General features: G+C 42.4%; 1 protein-coding gene across 3 annotated transcripts in view; it reads left to right on the top strand.

Moving 5' to 3' along the window:
• LOC144773424 (N-acetylated-alpha-linked acidic dipeptidase 2-like) overlaps positions 1-22,364 on the top strand; it is a 776,499-nt gene that overhangs the window by 125,133 nt on the left and 629,002 nt on the right. For all 3 annotated transcript variants that reach the window (XM_078658418.1, XM_078658416.1, XM_078658417.1), the window contains exon 3: positions 7,678-7,802. In XM_078658418.1, the coding sequence (XP_078514544.1) occupies positions 7,678-7,802 (125 nt within the window). The remainder of the gene's footprint in view (positions 1-7,677; positions 7,803-22,364) is intronic.

The following is a 22,364-nucleotide window of genomic DNA, read 5'->3' as shown; positions in this document are numbered from 1 at the left end:
TTCGAAATGGGGAATTTGTGCGACTGTTGTTAGAAGCATTACAAGGTCCAGCAGCAATTGCGATCGTTAAATGTGCAGCCCACACCAAAAATACAGATTTTGTGTCACAAGGTAATCGATATGCAGACGAAGTTGCCCGCTACTGCGCGGAGCAAGGATATTCTTTCACAGAGGTGGAAGTAGGAGGGACTCAGGAAAAGACAGAGTTAAACATGATGCTAGAGACAGTTGATACTTGGGATGATTTAAAAGACCTGCAAGAGAAAGCACCTGATTCTGAGAAAAAGGCATGGGAAACAGCAGGTTGTGTGAAAGGTGAAATGGATTTGTGGGTTTCAGCAGATGGAAGGGCAGTATTACCTGATGAACTAGTGAGTCCAATGGCACGACAGATACATGGTCCAGTACACTTAGGAAGGGATGCCATGCTGAGGTTATTTAGGCAGACTTGGTATAATCCTAGGTTTAGGATAGCAGCAGAAGCAGTGTGTCGGAGGTGTGTCACATGCCAGCAATTGAATGTAGGGAAAAGAACACCAGTTACAATGAGTCACATTGGGAGGTCTGGGGGGCCTTTCAACAGAATGCAATTAGACTTTATTGAGATGCCAAAAAGCAACCGCCTCAGGTATGTTCTGGTGGTTGTATGTATATTTTCCAGATGGGTCGAAGCATACCCTACACGCAGGTGCGACACACTCACAGTAGCAAAGTTGTTGCTTAGGGAGTTGATCCCGCGCTTTGGGGTGCCGACCTCTTTGGAATCAGACAGAGGAACTCATTTCAACAGCGAAGTTGTGAAGATGCTTTGCTCTGCATTGAACATTGATCAGAAGTTGCACTGTAGCTATCGACCAGAGGCTTCAGGTATCGTGGAGCAGATAAACGGAACTCTAAAATCCCGAATAGCCAAAGTATGTTCATCGACGTCCTTAAGCTGGCCTGATGCTCTGCCCTTGGTACTCATGAGTATGCGTAGCACACCAGACAGGAGGACAGGTCTCTCTCCACATGAGGTTTTAATGGGGAGGGCAATGAGACTTCCGTCTGTTCCAACTACAGCGTTGTTGAATATTACAGATGACCTGATCTTGGATTATTGCAAGGGACTTTCTGACGTCATTCATTCTGTGTCTCTTCAGGTGCAGGCTGCTGAAGTTCCATCTTCAAGAGACCTATGTCACGACTTGTGCCCTGGTGATTGGGTGCTTGTCAAGAAGCACGTGCGGAAGAACTGCCTAGATGTGCGTTGGAAGGGGCCCTACCAAATAATCTTGACAACGAATACGGCTGTAAAGTGTGGAGGGCTGCCAAACTGGATTCATGCTTCCCATACTCGAAGAGTTCCAGCACCCTTAGAAGAAACAGCTCCTCTCACAGATGAAAATCCAGCTGTGGACGGCGAACCACTAGAGGGGATCAGTCAAGCTGTGGGGGTGTCGGAAGAAGTTGGGAGTGCTACAGATCCAGAAGAAGAAAGACAGGACGACAGTGAAACTGAAGTTGCCACCGAAGGAGAAAGTTGCTGTGAATACGGCTCAGACACAGATCAAGACAAGAGTGATCAAGAACCGAGTGTGAGGACAAGAAATAGGAGAACAAGGCGTGGAGAAGCTAGTTGGCCTGAAAGAAAGACGAGGCCGAGCTTGAAGCCAACTCCAGAGAGAACTCTTGCTCCTATATCTGAAGACTCGGATCTGGACGAAGGTGCACAAAGACAGGAACAGGAAGGTCCGAGAAGATCGAGGAGGGTGCGAGTGCCCTGCAGAAGATACGCTACTCCTAAGTGGACCTACCTAGCTGCAGGTGTCCAGTGCACGGAGATCTGGGAGGGTGAGGGAAGTGACATTGACCAGTACTGACCCAATCATAACAGTGGAAATAGTGTTGGTGATACCCGGAGTGGAGGTCGAAGGGTTGCTGACACTCACTATCCCCAATCCTCCTTATCTGAGCGGGATAAGAGACATGGTTTTAAACAGAATAGAATTTCCGACTTTTTGTTCAACGAGGCCAACGCATGAGGAGATCACCCTTCGTTTGGAGATATTAGAATACGTGATTAGAACCGCTGGAACCCGTCTGATTCCAGATTGTTAAAGACTTTGTAAATAAATAGATTGAAAGATAACCTAGCGCCAAGTGGAAGAAGAAGAAATTTAGGGATTCCCATTTAGTGGACGGAGAAGGGCTAGGGTTGTCTTTTGCTTTAGAACTCAAAGACTGATCTTGCGGAAGGGATTATCAGCTTCCAGATGTGGTTCGGAGAGACTGAATAAGCAAAGAAAAGAGACTTTGTGTTGTGAAAGAAAATCAGAACTACACTGTCTTGAGATCATGGAGGCTGGCAACCCAAACCGCAGGACAAAATGCATAGTAGGCACACTTTTAGTGGGAGTAATTTTCCTTATAGTTTTAGTAGTTACTATATCATATGTAGTGGGACATGAAAATGAAGAGAAGGCAACAAAGGAAGCAACAATTGTATCGATACAGAAACCTACTACTGCTGGTCAAAGGGGGGACAATACAGAGAAAGATAAAGCTTTACTAGCAGCAGAGACTCGTAGGTTGCATGTGGATGAATCACAGGGAAATTTCAAATCAAATGCATATGCTAAATTGCTTTATGAATATATTGATGCTATGGAGGCTAAAGATTGCTACGTGTGTATGCAATTGCCAGCCTCTGTAGACGAAGGTATTAGATATCATCATCTTCCATTGACTTATGGAATCACATGTAGTTTGTTGCTTAGTATATTTTATGAACGTGATGGTTTTGAATATTATTTTTCAAATTTTGATGCTGTTTTAACAGAAGTTCCAAACTACAAGCACATGAACAAGTGGGATTATCATAAGAGTGAAGATAGACTAAAGAAATTTTTCATTCCTTGGAAAACGTTAGATACTTCACATGCCCGAAGAAATAATTTGACTTGTAAAGTGTCAGAAATTGAGAAAAGGTTTATAGGGCAGGTGGATGATCGGTACAGGAGACAGAAGATCTTAAAAGCTTCAGGCCAATGGAAAACAGATTGGACAGAGGAAGAAAGGTCACACCAAAGAAAGGGTAGTAATGGTCCAATAGCTTTAGATCGAGAGAAAAAAGGGAAACTGTGTATATATAGGGGTAAAACCTATGATGAGAATGTGTTTGTGGGAGAAGTAAATTGTGAACATGCTTTCCATTTAGAATATTATACCAAGGATTTCTTGAAAGGAATGCAGGTGATCCCGAATGTATATTTTGTTTGTGGAAGAAATGCATACGTGAAACTACCGGATAATTGGTATGGATCATGTTACTTAGCAATTGTCTTCCCCAAAATATACCATGCTAAGGATCTAGAAATTATAGAAGGAAGAACTCAAGCTAGAGGAAGAAGGGATGTAAGCGATGAGGAGGTAGTTGGAGACGTATTTGGTGCTATGTTTCCTCTTTTAGGGATAGCACTGAATGATGTCAAGATTAGAAGATTGGCAACAGTTGTAGATAGGTTGTCCGCCAGTACTGCTAGATCATTAATGGTGGTGGAGGGAGAGATGCAGTCGATAAGAGCAATGGTTCTTCAGAACCGACTTGCTCTAGACGTTCTGTTAGCCAAAGAGGGAGGAGTCTGTAAGGCTTTGAAGGTTCAGGAATGTTGTACTTACATTCCAGACAATTCAAAACCTCTAGAAAAGTATATACGGAACATCACTGAAATTCATCATGAGATTGAGGATTTGACACAGGTAAATGTGTGGGAAAAAGTAGGTCATGGAATGGGTAAAGTTGGAGGTTGGTTTGCCAACCTAGGAAAGGGTTTCATTTGGTACATACTGAAACCTATCATCATAATAGTGGTTTGTATAATCACTTTGTGGGGATTGGTGCGGCTGTACCAATGGTATAGATCAAATAGGTTGCAGAGATCCATGAGAGAGCAGGAAAGGAGATTAGCTACGATGCAGGATAATCAGTACAGGAGTCTGAGGGCTCTAGAGATGATGAAACGAGAGAGTACTGCAACGAGTTCAGTTTGATTTAGGTCATACCTCAGGGATGGTGTTGTGATGGTGATGACTACTAAAAGTCATCAAAGGGGGGAACTGATAGAGCGCAAATCGAGAAGAATTAGAACTGCACCATATTTACAAGCACGTTGCATTAGTTTAGTAAAGAAATACATGAGTGTCGAATTTATAGAGTGAAAATACATAAGAGTGTTTAATTAAAATAGAATGCATATATCAGTGTGAAAAGCTAATGTAGAAGTGTGTAAAGATGTTATAATAATGTTGAAATACCATGTTATGTGGCTGTTGGAGAGGAGAAAGTAATACTGATAAACGTAGAAATGTGTAGGCCACATGGCAGTTCACAGAGAATGAAAGGTGTTGTTATACTTTCACTTGATATGGATTTTAATGTTGTTATAATTCAAAGTATTATTGATCATAGAACTGAAATATATGTTTTATAGAAGTGTTTTATATAACCATTGTGTGTAATAAGTTAGAATACTGTCTAGACTAAGAAATTAAAGGTTTACAGAGTGCACAGGCCCGTTTCATGTAATTCTAATAGGCCTGAATAGATAAGTTCATTTCTTTTGATCTGTATGTGTTAGTTAGAGAAATGTCATGTTAAGCATAAATTGCGGAGCCTGCTCGATGGTTTACGACTTAGAAGATATGGTGGAGGCCGGAATTTGGGGCCCACTGTACAAGTGTTTGTTTGCAGGTGCGAGGAGGTTACAATCAAGAGAGTGATGAATAGGGTTTTGTTAAGAGAGCCAGGCACAGGCCTGGAAGAGGCTTCAGGAATTTCCTGGGGGGTACCGTCCTGCCGGAGAAGAGCCTGAGAAGCAAGGTCAACGCTAATGATGGGCCCAGAGGAGTATCAGCATGGAAAATGCCAGAACTGACACCACGTGAGGGGCGTCTCTAAAGGGCGTTTCTATTGTAAATGTGATTTTTGTATTAGGCACAGCACCCCTGGGTGGAGTTAGGGCAGATGGTCTGAGGAACCTAAGAGAGCGGATGGGTAGGCAGATAGTTTAACTGCGAGACACCGATTTACAACGAAGACTAAGGGAAGTGAGTGATCTTCTTTGGAAGTCACCACGGCTGACACCTTTTTAGGTTAAGATTTTACTAAGTAGGGATGTCACTTAGTCTAGTGTAGGGACAGTCCAATCTGGATTTTCTTCCTTTTTGTAAATGACTCATAAGCTACAGCTTGTGTCTATTCTTGCAACTCTGATGATTTTTTAATTGGTTTTGGTGATATTCTTCTGCCGACTAAGAGCATTTAGAAAATGTATGTTTGTATTGATACCAGTATATCTTTTGAACCTTATTTTCAGATGCTTGTATCTCCAGTTAACTTTGGCTTTATAATAAACTTTTAAAACTTATTCGTAGTAAGTGGTTCTTTAGAGTGGTGTAAGTCCTTAATTGATTGACCTAGTAGTGGATTGCCTTTTACTCTATGACAGGTATCAACGGTTCAGTCGACCTGAGTTGGGATCTAGACCTATAGAAATAGATCAGAAATCCCGCCGTAACAGGGTGAAAAAAACAAATCTCAACTCTGCAGCGGTACCACCCTTCACTGCCTTTGAGGTAACTTCAAAGAGACTCACTATAGTTCTTTCACAGTCTCATCATTTCAAACTGATGAATTTTTCATAGTCTATTCAACGCACCCATAGTTGTTGCTAATTTATCTTTTACAACTAACAACCATTGGCAAAGCCAATAGCCCTGACTTCTTGTAGGTGTAATGTTTCTTGTATTATATATATATCGGACTGGTGTTGGGTCAAACAATAAATTGAAAACCTGCACTATCTATGGGTCCTGCCTCGTCATTCAAGATACTAACTTGTTTCTGACGTCTGTGCTTACCGAATATAAATATATATATATATATATATGTATTGAATGACAGAAACAGCAAAATACCATTCGGGTGGCACACTATGCTAAGAGCAGATTTTTACCTGGTGTACTGTTAAGCCACGCCCTTAATTACATCGGCCACGCCCCTTTGAGAGGCCCCCCTAGTTTTTTAAATACACATAAAGCCCTGATGATGATGGCATCTGTGTAGGGCACTGTAAACGGTCTGTAGGCACTGTAAAATCCTGCCTCCTCCAACTAACTGAGGAGTAACCAGGAGATTGAGCTCAGCCAAGTAGAAAAGTGCTGAGAGAGAACATGAACCTAGGAAAATACATTTCTGCTGTAAGGCACTGATTGGCCAAGTTAATTATGTTGTGTGTGGCAATGGATGACTAGTTAACCACGATGGACCCGGCTAACGATGTTTTCGCATTTATCTTGTCTGGGGAAGTTCCTTTCACTATGTCAGAAAACATGTGAGCCATTGTGTTAGTAATTAGTTAAGATTAGATTATCGCGTTGTGTCTTGGCTTTTCCTACAAACTGATTGACTGCACGATTCAGTCTCTGACACCAGGGGGCAGTTGCACTACCTGGCAGGTTAAAATGCTCACAGTTCCGATGTATTTATTACAGCAATGACAGTTTCACGACAAGCAGAGAAAACTTGAGCCTGGCATAGTGGTCGAAATGGGCGAGATCTGAGGGGCTCCACGTGCCCGTGCGTTTTTAATTCAAGAACAACAGTTGTCCTACTTTTTGTGAAAAGGCAACCTAAATTCGTGGTTCAACTGAAGTGTAAAACAGGGTGTCTAGTGTCTGTGAAACCGAGGGAGGGGCAGACACCTAAACAAACGGTCTTGCCAGGGTGTCTGCTGCCTGAAAGAAATGTAAATGCACACAACTAGCGACTCTTCAAATGTAAAGAAAGGGTTCTCAGGAGCCGATATTGGCTTTAGTTAATGGAATCACTTGAAGCTTTTTGTTAAAACAGATAGGTTATTTTTTTGCGGAATTGCAAGGGAGGTATCAGCTGAACTGTGAACTGTGTGCTTTTAAAGGACAGCTATAAAAATAAACTACATTATGTATAGTTTGGGATGTAATTAAATCTCTATTTTGGAAGCTCTTTTTTATCTTAAACCTTTTTTGCATATTTTGTAGCAGGCTATCTTTTACTTTAAAATATTTACTTACATATTCACAGTGCTTTCTGTCACAGACTTGGATCTCATAGCACTAAACGTACGCAAGTCACTATTCTCCATTGCACCAACCAGGATTTAATTTTGTGGCTCTATTGCAGACGTGCCAATATACCCGATTCTGGTGGGAGCCTCCAGATTTTCCAGCCAAAAGTGGCGTTAAAATGAATTACATTCTCCCGAGTTTTCTTTCAAAACTTCCCACTTCCCTGTCCTAAAATGTTGGCATGTATGCTATGGTTACAGACACAGACCTCTGCAGTGCATTAATAGAGGTTTCGTAATGTACATAGTGCGTTTCCCACTCATCAACGTAACTTGCATGTATTATTTTAAATGTAGTTATCTACCTGAACGTGAAAGCCTGCGAAAAGTTATTAAACTTTTTTGTCCGTTCAGCCACGCCTTTGACCAGCCGCCACACTCACTGCCTCTATTTGCATAAGAGCCCCCCTGCTTTTTATTTCGACACTTCACCAGCAGATGGCGCCAGGGAGCTCGTATTTACCTGAAAAGACCTAAATGAATCTGCCGTCAGGACTCCGAACCATTCTAACCTTTTGTGCTTGTGCAGGGGCGCCGGAGCTGGCGAGGACGGGGACTGGAGCACCGTACAAATGGCTCGCAGCAACACCCGCCGCGTCTGGTGTGTCGCCATCATTGGAGCCGTGGCCTGTTTCCTTCTGGGCGTCCTCATCGGTAAGTTAACAACTTCGCTGCTGTTTGCGTTTTCTTTATCCGCCGAATTGTAAAACTACATCCCAGAAACGTGTCCGGTTTCGGAAAAGACTGAACGTGTGCACAATTATGCTTTGGGAAATGTTAATACACTCTCTGGTTGGAATATTTTAGATGTCACTATCGTATCGCAGTGCTCGTTGCACTGATGCACTCTTCCTGCATCCCCAATCCAGCAGGTGCGTTGTGTGTTCTTGCACTAACTGGCTGCACCTGTTCCATCGCTGCATTGAGGCTTCAACGTAAACTTGGCTCCCTCTGACAGCACAGGCGTCTAAAGTAAGCAGTTTATCTCCTGGGTGTTTTTAACTAGCTCTTCAGCTGCAGGACTAGAACTAGGAGTTAAAACTCGATTGAAGCCGGTCCCAATGTGTTCCCAAACCGGTTTCAGGCATTGGCTTTGGTACAGTATTACTATGAATGCTGGGATTTTTTGAGGCGTTGAAAGAGAACTGGAAGTCCTAGAATTACGGTGCTGCTGGCGAGTACACTAGGAAATGGCTGCAGGTGTAGAGTTTCAAAAAGAGTAGAGAGGAGAAACACATAATGTATACAACATATAAAGCAAAGTGGATATGCCTTTAACGACCTGCACATCAAAGTGTCTCCTTAGTATATTAGTTCAGCAACAGTAGAAATGAATACAGGGGCCACATTTGCGAACCCCTCCAGACTACCGGGGTTGACGAACCACTATTGTTGAATGTATAATGATGAACTGTAATGAGTAATATCAAACGAACGCAATCCTTTTAGGTTTGGGTCCTAAGGTACAATTGTATGTCTTGAACTGTCTGATTGTGACAATCACCACTGTTTTCTGCAAAGTTAATAAAAAGTTAAAAAAAATATTATATTAATTATTAACAGTAGAAATAAATCAAATATTGAGTGCAACCTTGGTGTCCAACGCCGATCTACCTAGGGCGTCAAACTCTGCATCCACAGTAAGTGAAACAGATCTAACTTTATCAAAATATACCAGCGCACATCATGTTTTAGTTACTCTCATCCTCTGTGCAATCAGCACTCTTCTACAGTGAATGTTCTTGTATTATAGAGTTCCCAATCAATAAAAGTCACGTAGTGTAGATCAATCAAATTCTATTCCTTTGTGTAACACAATGTTCCACAGCCATACATATAACTCTTCATTGTTAATCCTGTTCACACACTAATAGTTATAGATAAGGGTAATCAAATGTTCCTGAATCTTACCTTAATGTAAATTTCACTTTTTAATCTCCGCACCCAATCGTGCACGTCTTGTGTCAATTTCCAGTCCTCTGAATACACCCTTTTTGTGGAGCCATAATATGTTCCATCTATCATGATAAAAATATTCAGTTAAAACCCAATATTATTTACTTACTTGTACTTAAATCATATGTGCTCATCGTCATATTTAGCTCCAATTCTTTGGCCCCAATACAAACAAAATAAGTATGCTCACTTTCTCCATACTAGCTTTGGAATCCAAGGGCAGAGCGTTTACACGATTATGTCTCTATTAAACGCCCTCTTACTCTATCGTTTGTACAAGCACCACGAGACTCCATATTTAAATCCTGTAATTGTTCTCTCTTACTTAATAACCCCACTGTTCCAGTTTACTGCTCCAATCACAGTGCCTTACAACCCAAATCTATCGTTAAGACACGCACCTGGAGATTCCCAAATTGTATCCTACAACCGTTATGTTCCACATATATATCGCCATTAAGTGCTATTAACCCCGTCACAGTAACTGCCCGATCAGAATATATCAGGAATGTTCCTATTACTCATCACGCTGTAAACTTTTACTCAGCGTCCAAGGTGTCCCCCCTTAACATCCTTGCACCATGTGGTGTTTGCCACATGGTGCAGGGATATTTACAAACATCCATTTGTCAATGGAAGCTTGTGCTACAGGACTTTTCTGCCCGCTGCACAAGCTTCCACTGACAAATGGATGTTTGCGACCGCCTTTGGGCAGTCACATCATAATACTGCAGTTGGAACCGCTGACCTACGGGTCGTGCGTTGCCAGACCGCTATGTGTAGAGCTGACTTAAGTCCGCAGACATCATAATTAGGCTCTTAGTGGCTACTTCAAAGCTGCTCTGTGTTTCACTGTGCAAACAACAACCCACCTGCACTCAGAAGAGAGATTAGATATCCCTATGAAGGCGGGTGCAGTGAGTGACTGCACCCACCTGCAAGAAGATGTCTGGGGGCTCCAAGGGACCCCCTCTCCCTCGTGCACTGACAGTGTGTTGCCTTGCTGTGTTGCACTTTCAGTTTGCCTCCTGACAGCTTCTTTGCCTTTGTACCCAAGTCCATAATACATCGCAGGCTCAGGGGCAAAGACATTCCCTCTTTCCCCGGGGTCACACTCCTATGCAAATGAGGGAATGCCTTCTTGAGATAGCGCAAGTGCACAGGTGGCGCAAGCGCGATCAGTATTACAGAAGGGGACACATAATGTCTACGGCCCCTTATGTAATTCCAAAGTGCCCGGGAGTACACATGCCTGTTGGGCTTCTGAGGTACTTCCTGTAATACAACCCCTCTTGGTAGGGATAGGATATAAGTATAGCCTACATAGGAAAGCTTTTGTTGTTATGTGTGATAAGTAGCAGATTGTGCCTCTCGTATTGCTGCATCTTTTAGAAGCTTTTATGTCTGGAGCGGAAAAAACAAGAGAGTTGTGCATGCAGTCATGCTTACCACCCAGGAGTGGTGATACGCTCTTGGGCCACTATGGTCCACATTCGGATGTCCTCCTTCTCTCTTCCTTTTTTTCCTCTTCACTACAGTATGTTAATTGTTCATTACAAACATGCATTATTTTTTCGGGAAGAGCCCTGTCTTTTTATTTACTTTCGAATTCCAAGTACAACATTTATTTTATTTGTTGTAATGAAATTCTAACATTGTTTTTTTCAGCTTGTATGGAGGAGGTAATCTGTTCTTGTTGTTTCTTCTTCTTCCTTCTTCTTTCTTTTTTCTTTTTTCTTTTTTCTTTTTCTCTCTCACCCCCACCCGTTTTGTGTGTCTGGAGCTGAACTTGGATGAAGAATACAACCTTCTTACTAATGTTCCTGTAGGCAATGCAGAGTATTTTGAAGGCAGGGCATTTGGCAATAAGGAGTCAATAAAGCACTTGGAATGCTGGCATGATGTGTTCCTATTGGTGAATGTACGAGCTTTAGTAGTGTTACTTCTTTACAAGAATAGCAGGCCCTTGGGCGAAGACCATTTTATTTTATTTGAGAAAAGAAAAAGATACAAGTGCATGTTGCTACATAGCAAAGATGTGCCAAGGAGTTTGCATGGTGTATAAGGTGCTTGAGGGATTGCTGGGAGGCTTGGTCCACAATCACTCCCAGATTTCTTCAGGTTATTTTTCTTCAGGTTATTTTGCTGGTGGATGGTCCACTTCTTGGGCCCAGATAGTTGAAGGTTTGTTGTAATTTCACTTTCCTTGAGATACAATCTCAGTTTTGTAGGAGTCCGGTTTAAGGTGACTATTCCGCACCATTGTTGATGGATCGGAGATAGTTATCAAGAACTAAAGAGACTAATTCCTTCAAGTTTTAGTGTAATATCTGTGTCTTCATCATACTTGTTGCATGTAAATGACTCGATGAGGCCCAGTAGCCAGGGAAAGTAGAGGTGGTAAAGGAGTGGTAAGATAGATAACCCTTCAGGCCATGTCATCATGAACAGGCCAAAGTAAACTATGAACTCTTTGTTAGTTGATGCGACCTCATCACCAAAGGGCAGGAGGAGTGGGTGGCCTCTGCTGTGAAAGAAATATGTTGGATATTTCTTCTTGAGCAGGATGGACGTCAAGTTGGTTTTGGATGCACATTTATAGGTAGTTTCACAGGCAGCACTTTGATTTCTGTTGTTTTTGTCTGTGCTTCTTCCAAAAGAATATGGAAAATGTCTTGTTGCTGGCCAAGGGTATGTTGCCTGCCAGCTTTTAAAATTAATTTTGCCCTCTCTCCCTGTATACTTTGTGTGTAACATACAATATTTTAAATTTGATCTTCTTCCATGGGATCCGGTGGAGTGATTCTAGGGCATATTTTGTAGCCATTGTATTTTTTGTTTTATAACGACCACAGAGGTAATATTGCATTATTCCAGGTAAGATATCACTACTGCTTTTGTTCAATTTAATGGCTTTTCCGATGGAGTTAGCATATTTTTCTGAGCATGAGGTGTTGAACATGTCATAAGCCACCTACCTGGATCCCAGATGATTCCAATAGGACGGCGACGCTAGTTCCAGAGACTTGCTCTTGATTTACAGGAAGAGACACTGCTCTGGTTGCAAATCCCTGGGGAAGAGGTTTGGATGGAGAGACCGTGTAGAGTCAAAGATGCTGTGGCTCGTCTACTCAACAGCAACACTGCAGCAGGCATGCACACCAGTCTGATGAAAAGTACCAACAGATGTGGTACCTAAACACAAACAAACATTATGGCTCTAGTCTAGTATTAACTCTCTCTCTTAAGGTATCGCCTCAAGAAAGCTTTTCAAATCTCAATCAACAAACCTTTAGTTTTGTTGTTTTGTTTTCATTTAGATGATCCGTAGAGGCTCCTTTTATCAACATTATCAAACCTGTAGTGAGTATGATTTCAGCATCAAACTCGCAAGCAAATTTGGAAAGGGTTAGCTTCACCCAAGTTCTGTCTGGCAGAGCACTGCCAACAGTATGTACAAGTTGAACAAAAACGCTGGTTACCATTGTTTGCAGCAACTGGGCTCAGCACATAGTAAAATCAAGTCTGTTAGTGCGTCGCTCCATTCCTTCTTGTTCTTTTTTCCATCAAGGTGCAAGACTAATGCGAGACATTCTTAGCAGTGAGGTCAAAGTGGGAGGATCAATGGAGCTGGCAAGACAGAGTCCTGGAAGCTGGGAAACTGGTGTGTGGCAAGCGAAGAGGCTAAATGAAGGGGAGGGGTATGGACAGTCTTTAAATAAGACTGCTTTAAAATGTTCATAACGTTCACATCTAATTGTTTCTAACAAGGAACAGATGCAGATAAGTAACTTGATGGGGCTGCCTTCTAAAAGGTGCTTTAGAATGTTCACAAAGGTCGACTTCAAATTGCTTATAGCATGGAACAGGTGCAGGTCATTAATTTGATGAGGCTGTCGTCCTGAAGGTTCTTGTTGAGGTCATCTATGCAGGTTGCTTGATGCTTATTCTGGTGGTTTTTCTCGATGTTTCCATATCGCCTGAAACATGCCTTGCATATGCATGGTAAAACATTTGTAAAAGCTATTAAACCTTTTCAAACAAACCCGGGAACACCAGCTACAGCTAGCTCTTACCAACAGCATGTAATATGGTCAAAAGTCAGGGTACAAGAAGTTTGTTCATTCATTAGTGTTGGGAGGAATGATATGAGTTATGCTGGTATATTGTGATAGTCAAGAGAAGTGAGCTGTGGCAGGAATCCTGACAGAACGTGTATCCCTTGAAAAAATTTACTTGCAGGGCAATAGGAAGCTCCAAGGCATTGTTATTGTTAATATATACGCACCTCCTTAGCAGTGAGATAAATTCATCCCTTGCAATTTCTTTATAGTGCAAGGCATCAAGACCCTATTTTATTTTTAATTTTTTGCTGGTATGTTCCTTGGTGATGTGTAGCCTGTTTAATGAGTTATGCATCTTTGCAATACTGTTGTCAGTTTTGCATTTACATCCTCTGTTCTGTGGATGAGCCAAGTTGGTGATATATGCTATCTGATTAAAATGTAATTATTCTTCCTTTATGTATACAGCCTTATATTTCAAACTAGCCAGGCCATTGGCAAGTTATTTAGTCGTTTCATGCAAGTGCTTCTGTTTTTACAACTTTTGTGAAATAAATGATGACCTTTCCAAATATCACTGCAGATAAGACTGCATGGTGAAGAACCTGATCTGCAGCTCCGAATCAACATGTAAAAAAATGACCAAATTATCACTGACTGTGCCTAGTACTCTCAAGCTTGAGCTGGTTGCAAGCAATTCCCAATGAATTCACCTATTCTGATCACGTGGACACCGCTTTTAAATGAAGAAATCTTGAAGATGAGAAAGTTATCCTGCAATCATCGTCACTCAGATTATCTTTCCGCTTCCAACGGATCCAGCAGCGCACCAACAACAGATTCTCCAATACCATATACTCAATTCAATGTACTTTATTCGATTTTCACCTTTGTTAAAAATCATAAAAGCAGTTCAGACAAAAATTACACATTACGAATACATATAATAAATAATTATAAAAAGATATTAAATCAGATTGGGGTGATTAATCGAGAATTGAAAAATTCATAATAAATTCCGTGATTTCAACACACTTTTTAAAAACATCGACATAGAGCTAATACATAGAGGGTTTCCTAGTTGATGGAGATTTAGATAAGCCGGCCTACATTGCCTCCATGCCCCACCTCTCAAATATTGTTTCAACCATCTAGCACGCTCTTTTTTATATAGTTTGCAAAATAGTACAAGATGGAAGGTAGACTGAGTGGATACATTGTCACATGGGCATGGGGGCAAAGTTCTATTCCAGTCATTTTTCTCCGGATAGGAGACCAGGTGGTGGAAAATGTTAAACCTGAATCTAGTCAGGACAAAGCGTTCAAATCCCAGAGTAACGAAAGTTAAGTATGGTTGTATTTTGAAAATAGTCAGCAACGGCTGATGGTCGAGCACGGATCTTTTACTGACTTCGTTTCCAAGCCTTAAGATGTTAAAATGTTCCATACATAAATTTTTTAAGGCTTTCTTAGGGATTTTCCCAATTAGTTCAGGTTTATGATACCATTCTGGCCTTTCGATGTCCATCAGGGTTTTCCTCACGTACTCAAGCCATTTGATTCTTTTTACATTGGCTAGTGCCTTGAAGTCGTTGATTACTTCTCGGTTTAGGCCCAACTCTGGCGTCGCCCAAATTCTCCTCCAAAGAAGAATTGGCTGGGTTTTAATCAAATCCGTCAGGTGATCCATTCCTAATTCCATGTGACAGTTATAATTTGACATACTTTTTGGAAGAGACAGGAGGTATCGAAAGAAGTTATTTTCGATAATCTGGAGCACAGTCACGTCATGGTATCCCCATATCCCTGCTCCGTACAGAGCGATACTTCTACACTTGGCCACATATATACTGAGCATTATTTTTGGTTGTTTTCTGCCCAGTTTGCTAGCAAAGTGCTTTATAGCCACGATCGAGCGTTTAAAAGCTAACGATCTATTTTTTACCTCGGGACCCCAAGCCCCTGTAGCCTCGATTGTGACTCCTAGGTATGGGAATGTTTAGGTGGCATGTAATTGGGTGCCTGCCACGTTGAGTTGCTTACATCTGGCTCCACCTTTGCCAGATCCCATCACAAAGGACTTTTTGGCATTTAGTTTGAGGCCCCTATCCTCCATGTAAGTTACGTATTTATTTAATACTTTTCGGGCGCCAACCATTGTTCTTGCCATCAACACAGCGTTGTCCGCATACAAAAGGGAGCTGATCTGCCTATTCCCGACCTTAGGAGAATCAATGTTGCTGGCACCCAATTCCTTCTCCAAGCTGTTAGTATATAATGAGAAAAGGAATGGGGCCAGCACAGATCCTTGCCTCACCCCATTCTGTATACGGAAAGACCCTGTACATTCCCCCCCAACCCGTACCTTACTCTGGCAGAAGCATTCGAGTATAGTTGTCTCAAAAAGAGGACAATCGATGGGTCCACTTTCATCTCCTCTAATATTGTCCATAATTTATTGTGTATGACACAATCAAACGCCGACGAAAGGTCGACGAAGATTGCGTAGAAGCATCCCTCTTTAGCTCTAGTGTATTTCCCCTGTAGTAGGACAAAATTTAACACTTGTTCCACGGTGCCCATCCCTAGCCGAAATCCATATTGTACTGGGGTCAAAATGTTATGTTCTTCTGCCCAGTCCTGGAGTCTAGTCAAGACCACCCCTCCTGCGATTTTCACTATAGTATCTAATAATGATATCGGTCTGTAATTTGATGGGCTTTCCCTATCCCCCTTTTTATATATTGGGATGATCAATGATTCTGCCCAAGTTTTGACAAAACCTATTTCACAGCAGGCCCCCATTACTCGTAGGCAGACGGGTGCCCAAAGATCTGTGTTTATTTTATAAAGATCACTTGGGATCCCATCTGGTCCCGGGGTTTTATTATTCTGAGTAGACTTTATAGCTGCCTCGACCTCCTCTAATTTAAACTCTATTGAGATCCGGTGGTGCTTACTCTGTATTTGGGACTCATTTTGGGCGTTACAATATAATTTAGAAAAAAACTCCACCCAAGAGTTTTCATCAATAGCAATTTCCATTTTAGCTGTCACCTTGTTGTTAATGAATGGTGAGTTGACTACCTGCCAAAATGACTTAGGGTCTCTACTTTCCGCTGCATCCATTAAGTCTTGCCAAGCCTTTTCCTTAATTGCTTTCTTTCTTTGGTCTCTTGCTACTTTATATGCTTTTCTAAGTGTTCTAATCATATCATGATCCCTTATTGATTCTTTTAGGGCCTTTTTTAGGGCTTTGTATGCCTTAGTGCATTGGGTGTCAAACCATCCCTTGGGAATATTGTTCTTTCTTGGACACTTCCTGGTCAGAACAGCCTGTATAGTCCCCGTGATATTGTTAAATGCCTTCAATATTTCGCCACTTGTAGGATTATCCTCTAAACACCACGAGTAGTGAAGGGAGGGCATCTTTCACAATTTTTTGTAAGATTTTTTCAGGGTCCGTCATGCTCCATTTTAAAGCAATATCATTTTGGCGTGCGACCACTAAATTTTGGGTCCATGCCAGGGTCTCAGTTAGTGAGGTTGTTTTTATACCCGGTATGTTAAGGTGAATTCTCAACGGTAGGTGATCACTCAAGCCCATAGTAAGGGTTTCGAAGTTCATCACCCTGCTCCCAAACCTATTTGGTAGGATGATAAAATCTATAATTGAGTGCAGTCCCCTTGCCATAAAAGTGGGGGTGAACTTAACCTTAGGGTAGCATAACCTGTTGGCAAACCCTAGGTCAAACTTGGCCATAATGTCATTTAAAATTTCCCCTTTAGTATGATGTTCAAAGTGACTGCTATCCCCATGTTCACCCTCCCCATAGTCCTGAAAGCCACATGTTTCAATAGTACATATGTTCACATTAAAGTCCCCTACCCAAACCCAGATTAATTCCTTCCCTTTTAAGGGTTTTATCTCCCTCATTTCTTTTGCCACTTTCAATAATTCTTCCCTGAAATGTGCCTTTTCAATATTATTATAAAAATTAACCACTATCAACACATTTCTGCAATTTAAGTGGATAGTGACCAATTGAAAATAGGGTGACATTGATCTGCCTACGCTGGTACTGGTATTGAAACGATTGGACACATATACACATAGGCCCCCTCTGTGCCTACCATGGCTGGAGGCTACTGCAGGGACGTGAAAAGTTTTAAAACCATCTATGTGCACTTCGGTTAAAGCCCATGTTTCCTGGACACAAAGTATGTCGACGTTGGTAACGAACTCTCCCCAAAGTGTTTCTGTCACTTTATTAGCAATCCCACACACATTCCACGTTACTACGCTTATTTGTTGTTCATTTAAACTTCTATCTTTTGTTTTAATTGAATTTTTGACTTTGGTTACAGTGTTCAAATTCAGTTTTACCGCAGCATCCTTCCTTGTTACCCTATCTGTTAAGATGACATTGCCTTTACCCATACTATGATTTGCCTTTTTGCTATTATGAATCGACCCTATTTCACTGGCTGTAACTGTATTCCTCTTACTTCCTGCTCTCTGTTCAGGTAAGAGACTCTTATACACAATGTCCTTTTCCCTCCCCTGTTTGCCGATTGACTTAATTGTTGGTTTATCAAGTCAATCATTTAGGTCTAAACCTGAGAGTGGTTCAAAGAGGTTGTGGAGGGGAATATTCCAGTAATGAGTTGGGTTTGTAGGATGATAATTATAGTCAGGGCAATAATCAGATCTATTGGGAAAATAAGGCGAGGTAGAGAATGGCGGGTCGTTGTACCTATATTGTCAAGAACAAGGGTCCTTAGAGTAACAAACCAATGAAGGAAAAAATAAATATAAACTAAATGGAAATATATTTAGGGGAATTGTCCAGCTGGACGATTTATTTCCCTGATACAAAAATAATACTATAACCAATATAACACTGAGTGTGATAGAAGCGGGGCACCGTCCGGTGTCCGACTAACACACTGAAAGGACATACAACATACACAATAACAGGCAATAGCAAGACATCTGATTGGAGTAAGACATACACCAGACAATCTAAAGTATACACATATGCAAGAAAAATTATATACACATTTGATGCATTTAGTGTAATGTGTCGACGACGTTTCGAACCATACTTAATAAAGGTTCATCCTCAGGACAGAGGGTAATTGCCTTAAAGTTACACATTTGCGAATATATCACAATAGTGTGGCACTCTGAAAGGAAAATTCCTTAAACTTGATAGTTTTGCTTAAAAGCAGATGCCAAAATAAATCGCAAAAGAGTGCCCTCGGTACTATGGTCCGAAAAAGATGGTCACGGTACCATGGTCTGGTAAAACAGGAAGCAAGGCCTCAATGGGGGTTCTTGCTTGCACCGGTGATCAGCGCGGCGTCTCCGTGCAATGCGGGACGCACGGAGACGCCGCGCTGATCACCGGTGCAAGCAAGAACCCCCATTGAGGCCTTGCTTCCTGTTTTACCAGACCATGGTACCGTGACCATCTTTTTCGGACCATAGTACCGAGGGCACTCTTTTGCGATTTATTTTGGCATCTGCTTTTAAGCAAAACTATCAAGTTTAAGGAATTTTCCTTTCAGAGTGCCACACTATTGTGATATATTCGCAAATGTGTAACTTTAAGGTAATTACCCTCTGTCCTGAGGATGAACCTTTATTAAGTATGGTTCGAAACGTCGTCGACACATTACACTAAATGCATCAAATGTGTATATAATTTTTCTTGCATATGTGTATACTTTAGATTGTCTGGTGTATGTCTTACTCCAATCAGATGTCTTGCTATTGCCTGTTATTGTGTATGTTGTGTGTCCTTTCAGTGTGTTAGTCGGACACCGGACGGTGCCCCGCTTCTATCACACTCAGTGTTATATTGGTTATAGTATTATTTTTGTATCAGGGAAATAAATCGTCCGGCTGGACAATTCCCCTAAATATATTTCCATTTGGTTTATATTTATTTTTTCCTTCATTGGTTTGTTACTCTAAGGACCCCTGTTCTTGACAATATAGTACCTACCCATGGTCCTTAGCTTATTGCGCCTTGGGTCCCCTTGTTTCTCTAAAATAGGGTCGTTGTACCTATGCCTTCTTAGGCTGGGGTGCTGTCTATAGTTAGCAGGTGCGTGGGAGTTGGGGTGACCCCATTTTGGGAGGTGGGCACGGGGCTTCATCATAGCTTCAGGCTAAAAATAACTCAAATTTCGGGTGGTCACACTCCCCTCCTGCCTTCCCGAAAACCAGTCAGAGATATGATTGACCACCCTGTGATCCCTGAAGTTTATGATGATCACATCACCTTCTATATCTTTTGGTCTCACCCCCACCCAGTCACAGCGTCTAACAGAGACAATATCCCCATTTAGGTGTGGTGGGAGTGGTCTGTTAGTCCGCAACCAATGTATAACTTTATTTTTTAAGCTGGTATCTGGCTCTATGCTACCCGCTAGTACCCTGGGGACCCCAGTCATAATAATAACATAATTTAATGACTCTGGGGGTAGATCTACATTTCCTTTATATTTTGCTTTGTGTTGGTTTTGTGGTGGTGAGTTTGTTCTCCTCACTTCTGCAGCTGCGGGGGCCTTTTTGGGCACAGTCTTAGTTTTTCCCTCCTGCGATGCCTGTGTATCCACTGATTTAGTGCATTTCTCCTTATGAGTGAGGGTTTTTTTAGGCTGGTCCTTACTGTGGGTCACGTTGTTCTGTAATGGTTGTGTCTCTAATCGGCCATTAACCTTCAAATTGCTTCGTCCTACTTCGTTGGATGTTTGTGCTTCCAAGATACGGTCCATGATTTCCCCCAACCTTTTGCTCCTCTCTACAATAGGGAGCATAAAGGATCTTAGAAGTTGTTCAATGTCCTCGACAAGCCCTCCATGTGCACTCAACTCCACTTGTGGCTTGCTTGGTGCATCTTTCATAGCAGCCCTATTGATTTTATCTGGGGGGTTCTTTGTTAGTGATGGTGTTTTTATACTTATGGACCTTTTTCTACCCCCTGCGTATCTCTTCTTTTTCCTTGGTGGTGAATGGCATACTTCATAGCTTCTCTTGCTCTTTATTTTACCTGCAGGTGGATTAGCTATTTGTGTATGTGTGTCCCCTTGTGCCCCCTCCTCCATAGATAAAATGACTGCGGGGGAAAAGTGACATGTGCTAGGCGGCACGTCTACATCCGGTACTATTGGGGAGTGCAGAACAATGACATCATCCTGTTCCATGAGTATCTGGGTGATATTGGTGGAACATGCGAGCTCCTTATGGATTGTTTCAGGTGGGCCTTCTTTAAAAATCAGGGGGATATCATTGATGTTGAATGGGTCTGTGTCTGTCTCTCCCTCTGTTGAAACGTTATTTTTTTTGGTGGGCAAGGAACCTCAATTATTACGGGTACTAAGGGTTTATGTTTTAGTAATTCGATAGAAAGGCGGCGCTCTGCTCTCCGTTCTGCCATCTCTATTTCTCTGTCTATATCCCTTTTCGCCTGTCCAAAGTATTTATCTAGAGGACCCAGTATGCTAAATCCAATAGTTGAAGGTGGCGAAGAGTTCAAATCGACCGCTAACATATTGCCGACCCAATATGGGTGTAATGTTTGTAATGAGAAGTGCACAGCAGACCCGCAGTACCCCTACACTCCAGAGGGGTGTTTTATATATGATGGACAGGCTATGCAGACACTTCTCAATGGCAAGCGCAGTGGTAAAATACCTGAAAAAGATTGCAGGTCCGACGTTAGAGGGTGTGCCCAGCCCGGCCGCCTCCGGCCCCGGACGGCCACAGACGGCCCGCCCTTTGCCCGGGCTTAGCCCCGGGCGCCCCGCGAGAATGGGGTGATGCCGCTTTTGAGCGCCTCCTGGCGCAGAGTAGTAACGCGGCAGACCGCACAGCACTCTGGGGGTTGTGGTCCGCCTCGCGCTCGTCTCTACCGGCTGCCTCGCTCCAGCTGATCAATGAGCGCCGGTCAGCGGGAGACAAGCGGACGATTTCTGGCAGCGTCAGCTGCAGGCTCCGTAGTTCCCCAAGGCTTGTTCAGGTTGCAAGTGGCAATGGGCGACGTGAGGCAGCGGAAAGGTTTCCCCCTCCACAATGGGGGTGATGCCGCTTTTGAGCGCCTCCTGGCGCAGAGCAGTAACGCGGCAGACCGCACAGCACTCTGGGGGTTGTGGTCCGCCTCGCGCTCGTCTCTACCGGCTGCCTCGCTCCAGCTGATCAATGAGCGCCGGTCAGCGGGAGACAAGCGGACGATTTCTGGCAGCGTCAGCTGCAGGCTCCGTAGTTCCCCAAGGCTTGTTCAGGTTGCAAGTGGCAATGGGCGACGTGAGGCAGCGGAAAGGTTACCATATACTCACCTGGGCCCATGAACACACACACTTAGTTGAGTAAACCGCTGGAGTCCGTTTTATAATTTTCTTCACAGTTTTCAAGATTAGTTATTAAATACCCCTGACTAATCTTTCACTGACCAAAAATGTCTTTCCTCTGGTCGATGGACCATTACTTGAACTAGTTGATGGTGAAATGACATAAGTTAACTTATTCTTTACCTGATATAAATAACCACAGACTCTGGAAAGTTTTAAATCTTTAAATTTAAAAAACGCATGTGAACCATCGCAAATACACCGTGCATTCATCGTCATTCGTAGGAGAGAAAATTCAATTAAATCATCAAACATATACTTGGGATTCATGCAATGATCAGTGCTCAGAAAGGGAGAGGACAGAGAGAAAAGTACATCTGTAAATAGCATTAAATTACAGTTACCAAGGATGGTGTGAAGACCAACCCCCTGGCCAAAGGGCTGGTAAGGGTCCCCCGGGATAGATCAGGCGACCAAGACTTCAGGACAGGATAGATGACCTCTCTAGAATATCGATGACATGCATCGCACCCCTCCTATAACACTCTTCCTCTTCGAGATTCTGCAGCGATCTTCTCCTAACTTAATTAGGTTAAGATAGTAGGTTCTGCATTCGGTTCCTCATCAGCATCAGCATCCCGAATTGTGTGTCTGTTTACTAACTCAAGCTATCTCAATTATACCTTTCGTACTGCATGTACCACCCATTAATGTTTCAATATCGTGAAAATACTAAATCGAATTGGTCCAGCAACGGGGGAAGATTATCACACCCTGCTAATATGTCACTTTATTCTGTTAGACCATAGTTCACAAACCCATTCCCTTAAGTTTT

The sequence above is a fragment of the Lissotriton helveticus genome, chromosome 8 (assembly GCF_964261635.1).
Source record: "Lissotriton helveticus chromosome 8, aLisHel1.1, whole genome shotgun sequence".
Classification (NCBI taxonomy): domain Eukaryota; kingdom Metazoa; phylum Chordata; class Amphibia; order Caudata; family Salamandridae; genus Lissotriton; species Lissotriton helveticus.
The sequence above is the reverse complement of the archived record's forward strand: the minus strand, read 5'-3'. Positions and strand labels throughout refer to the sequence as shown.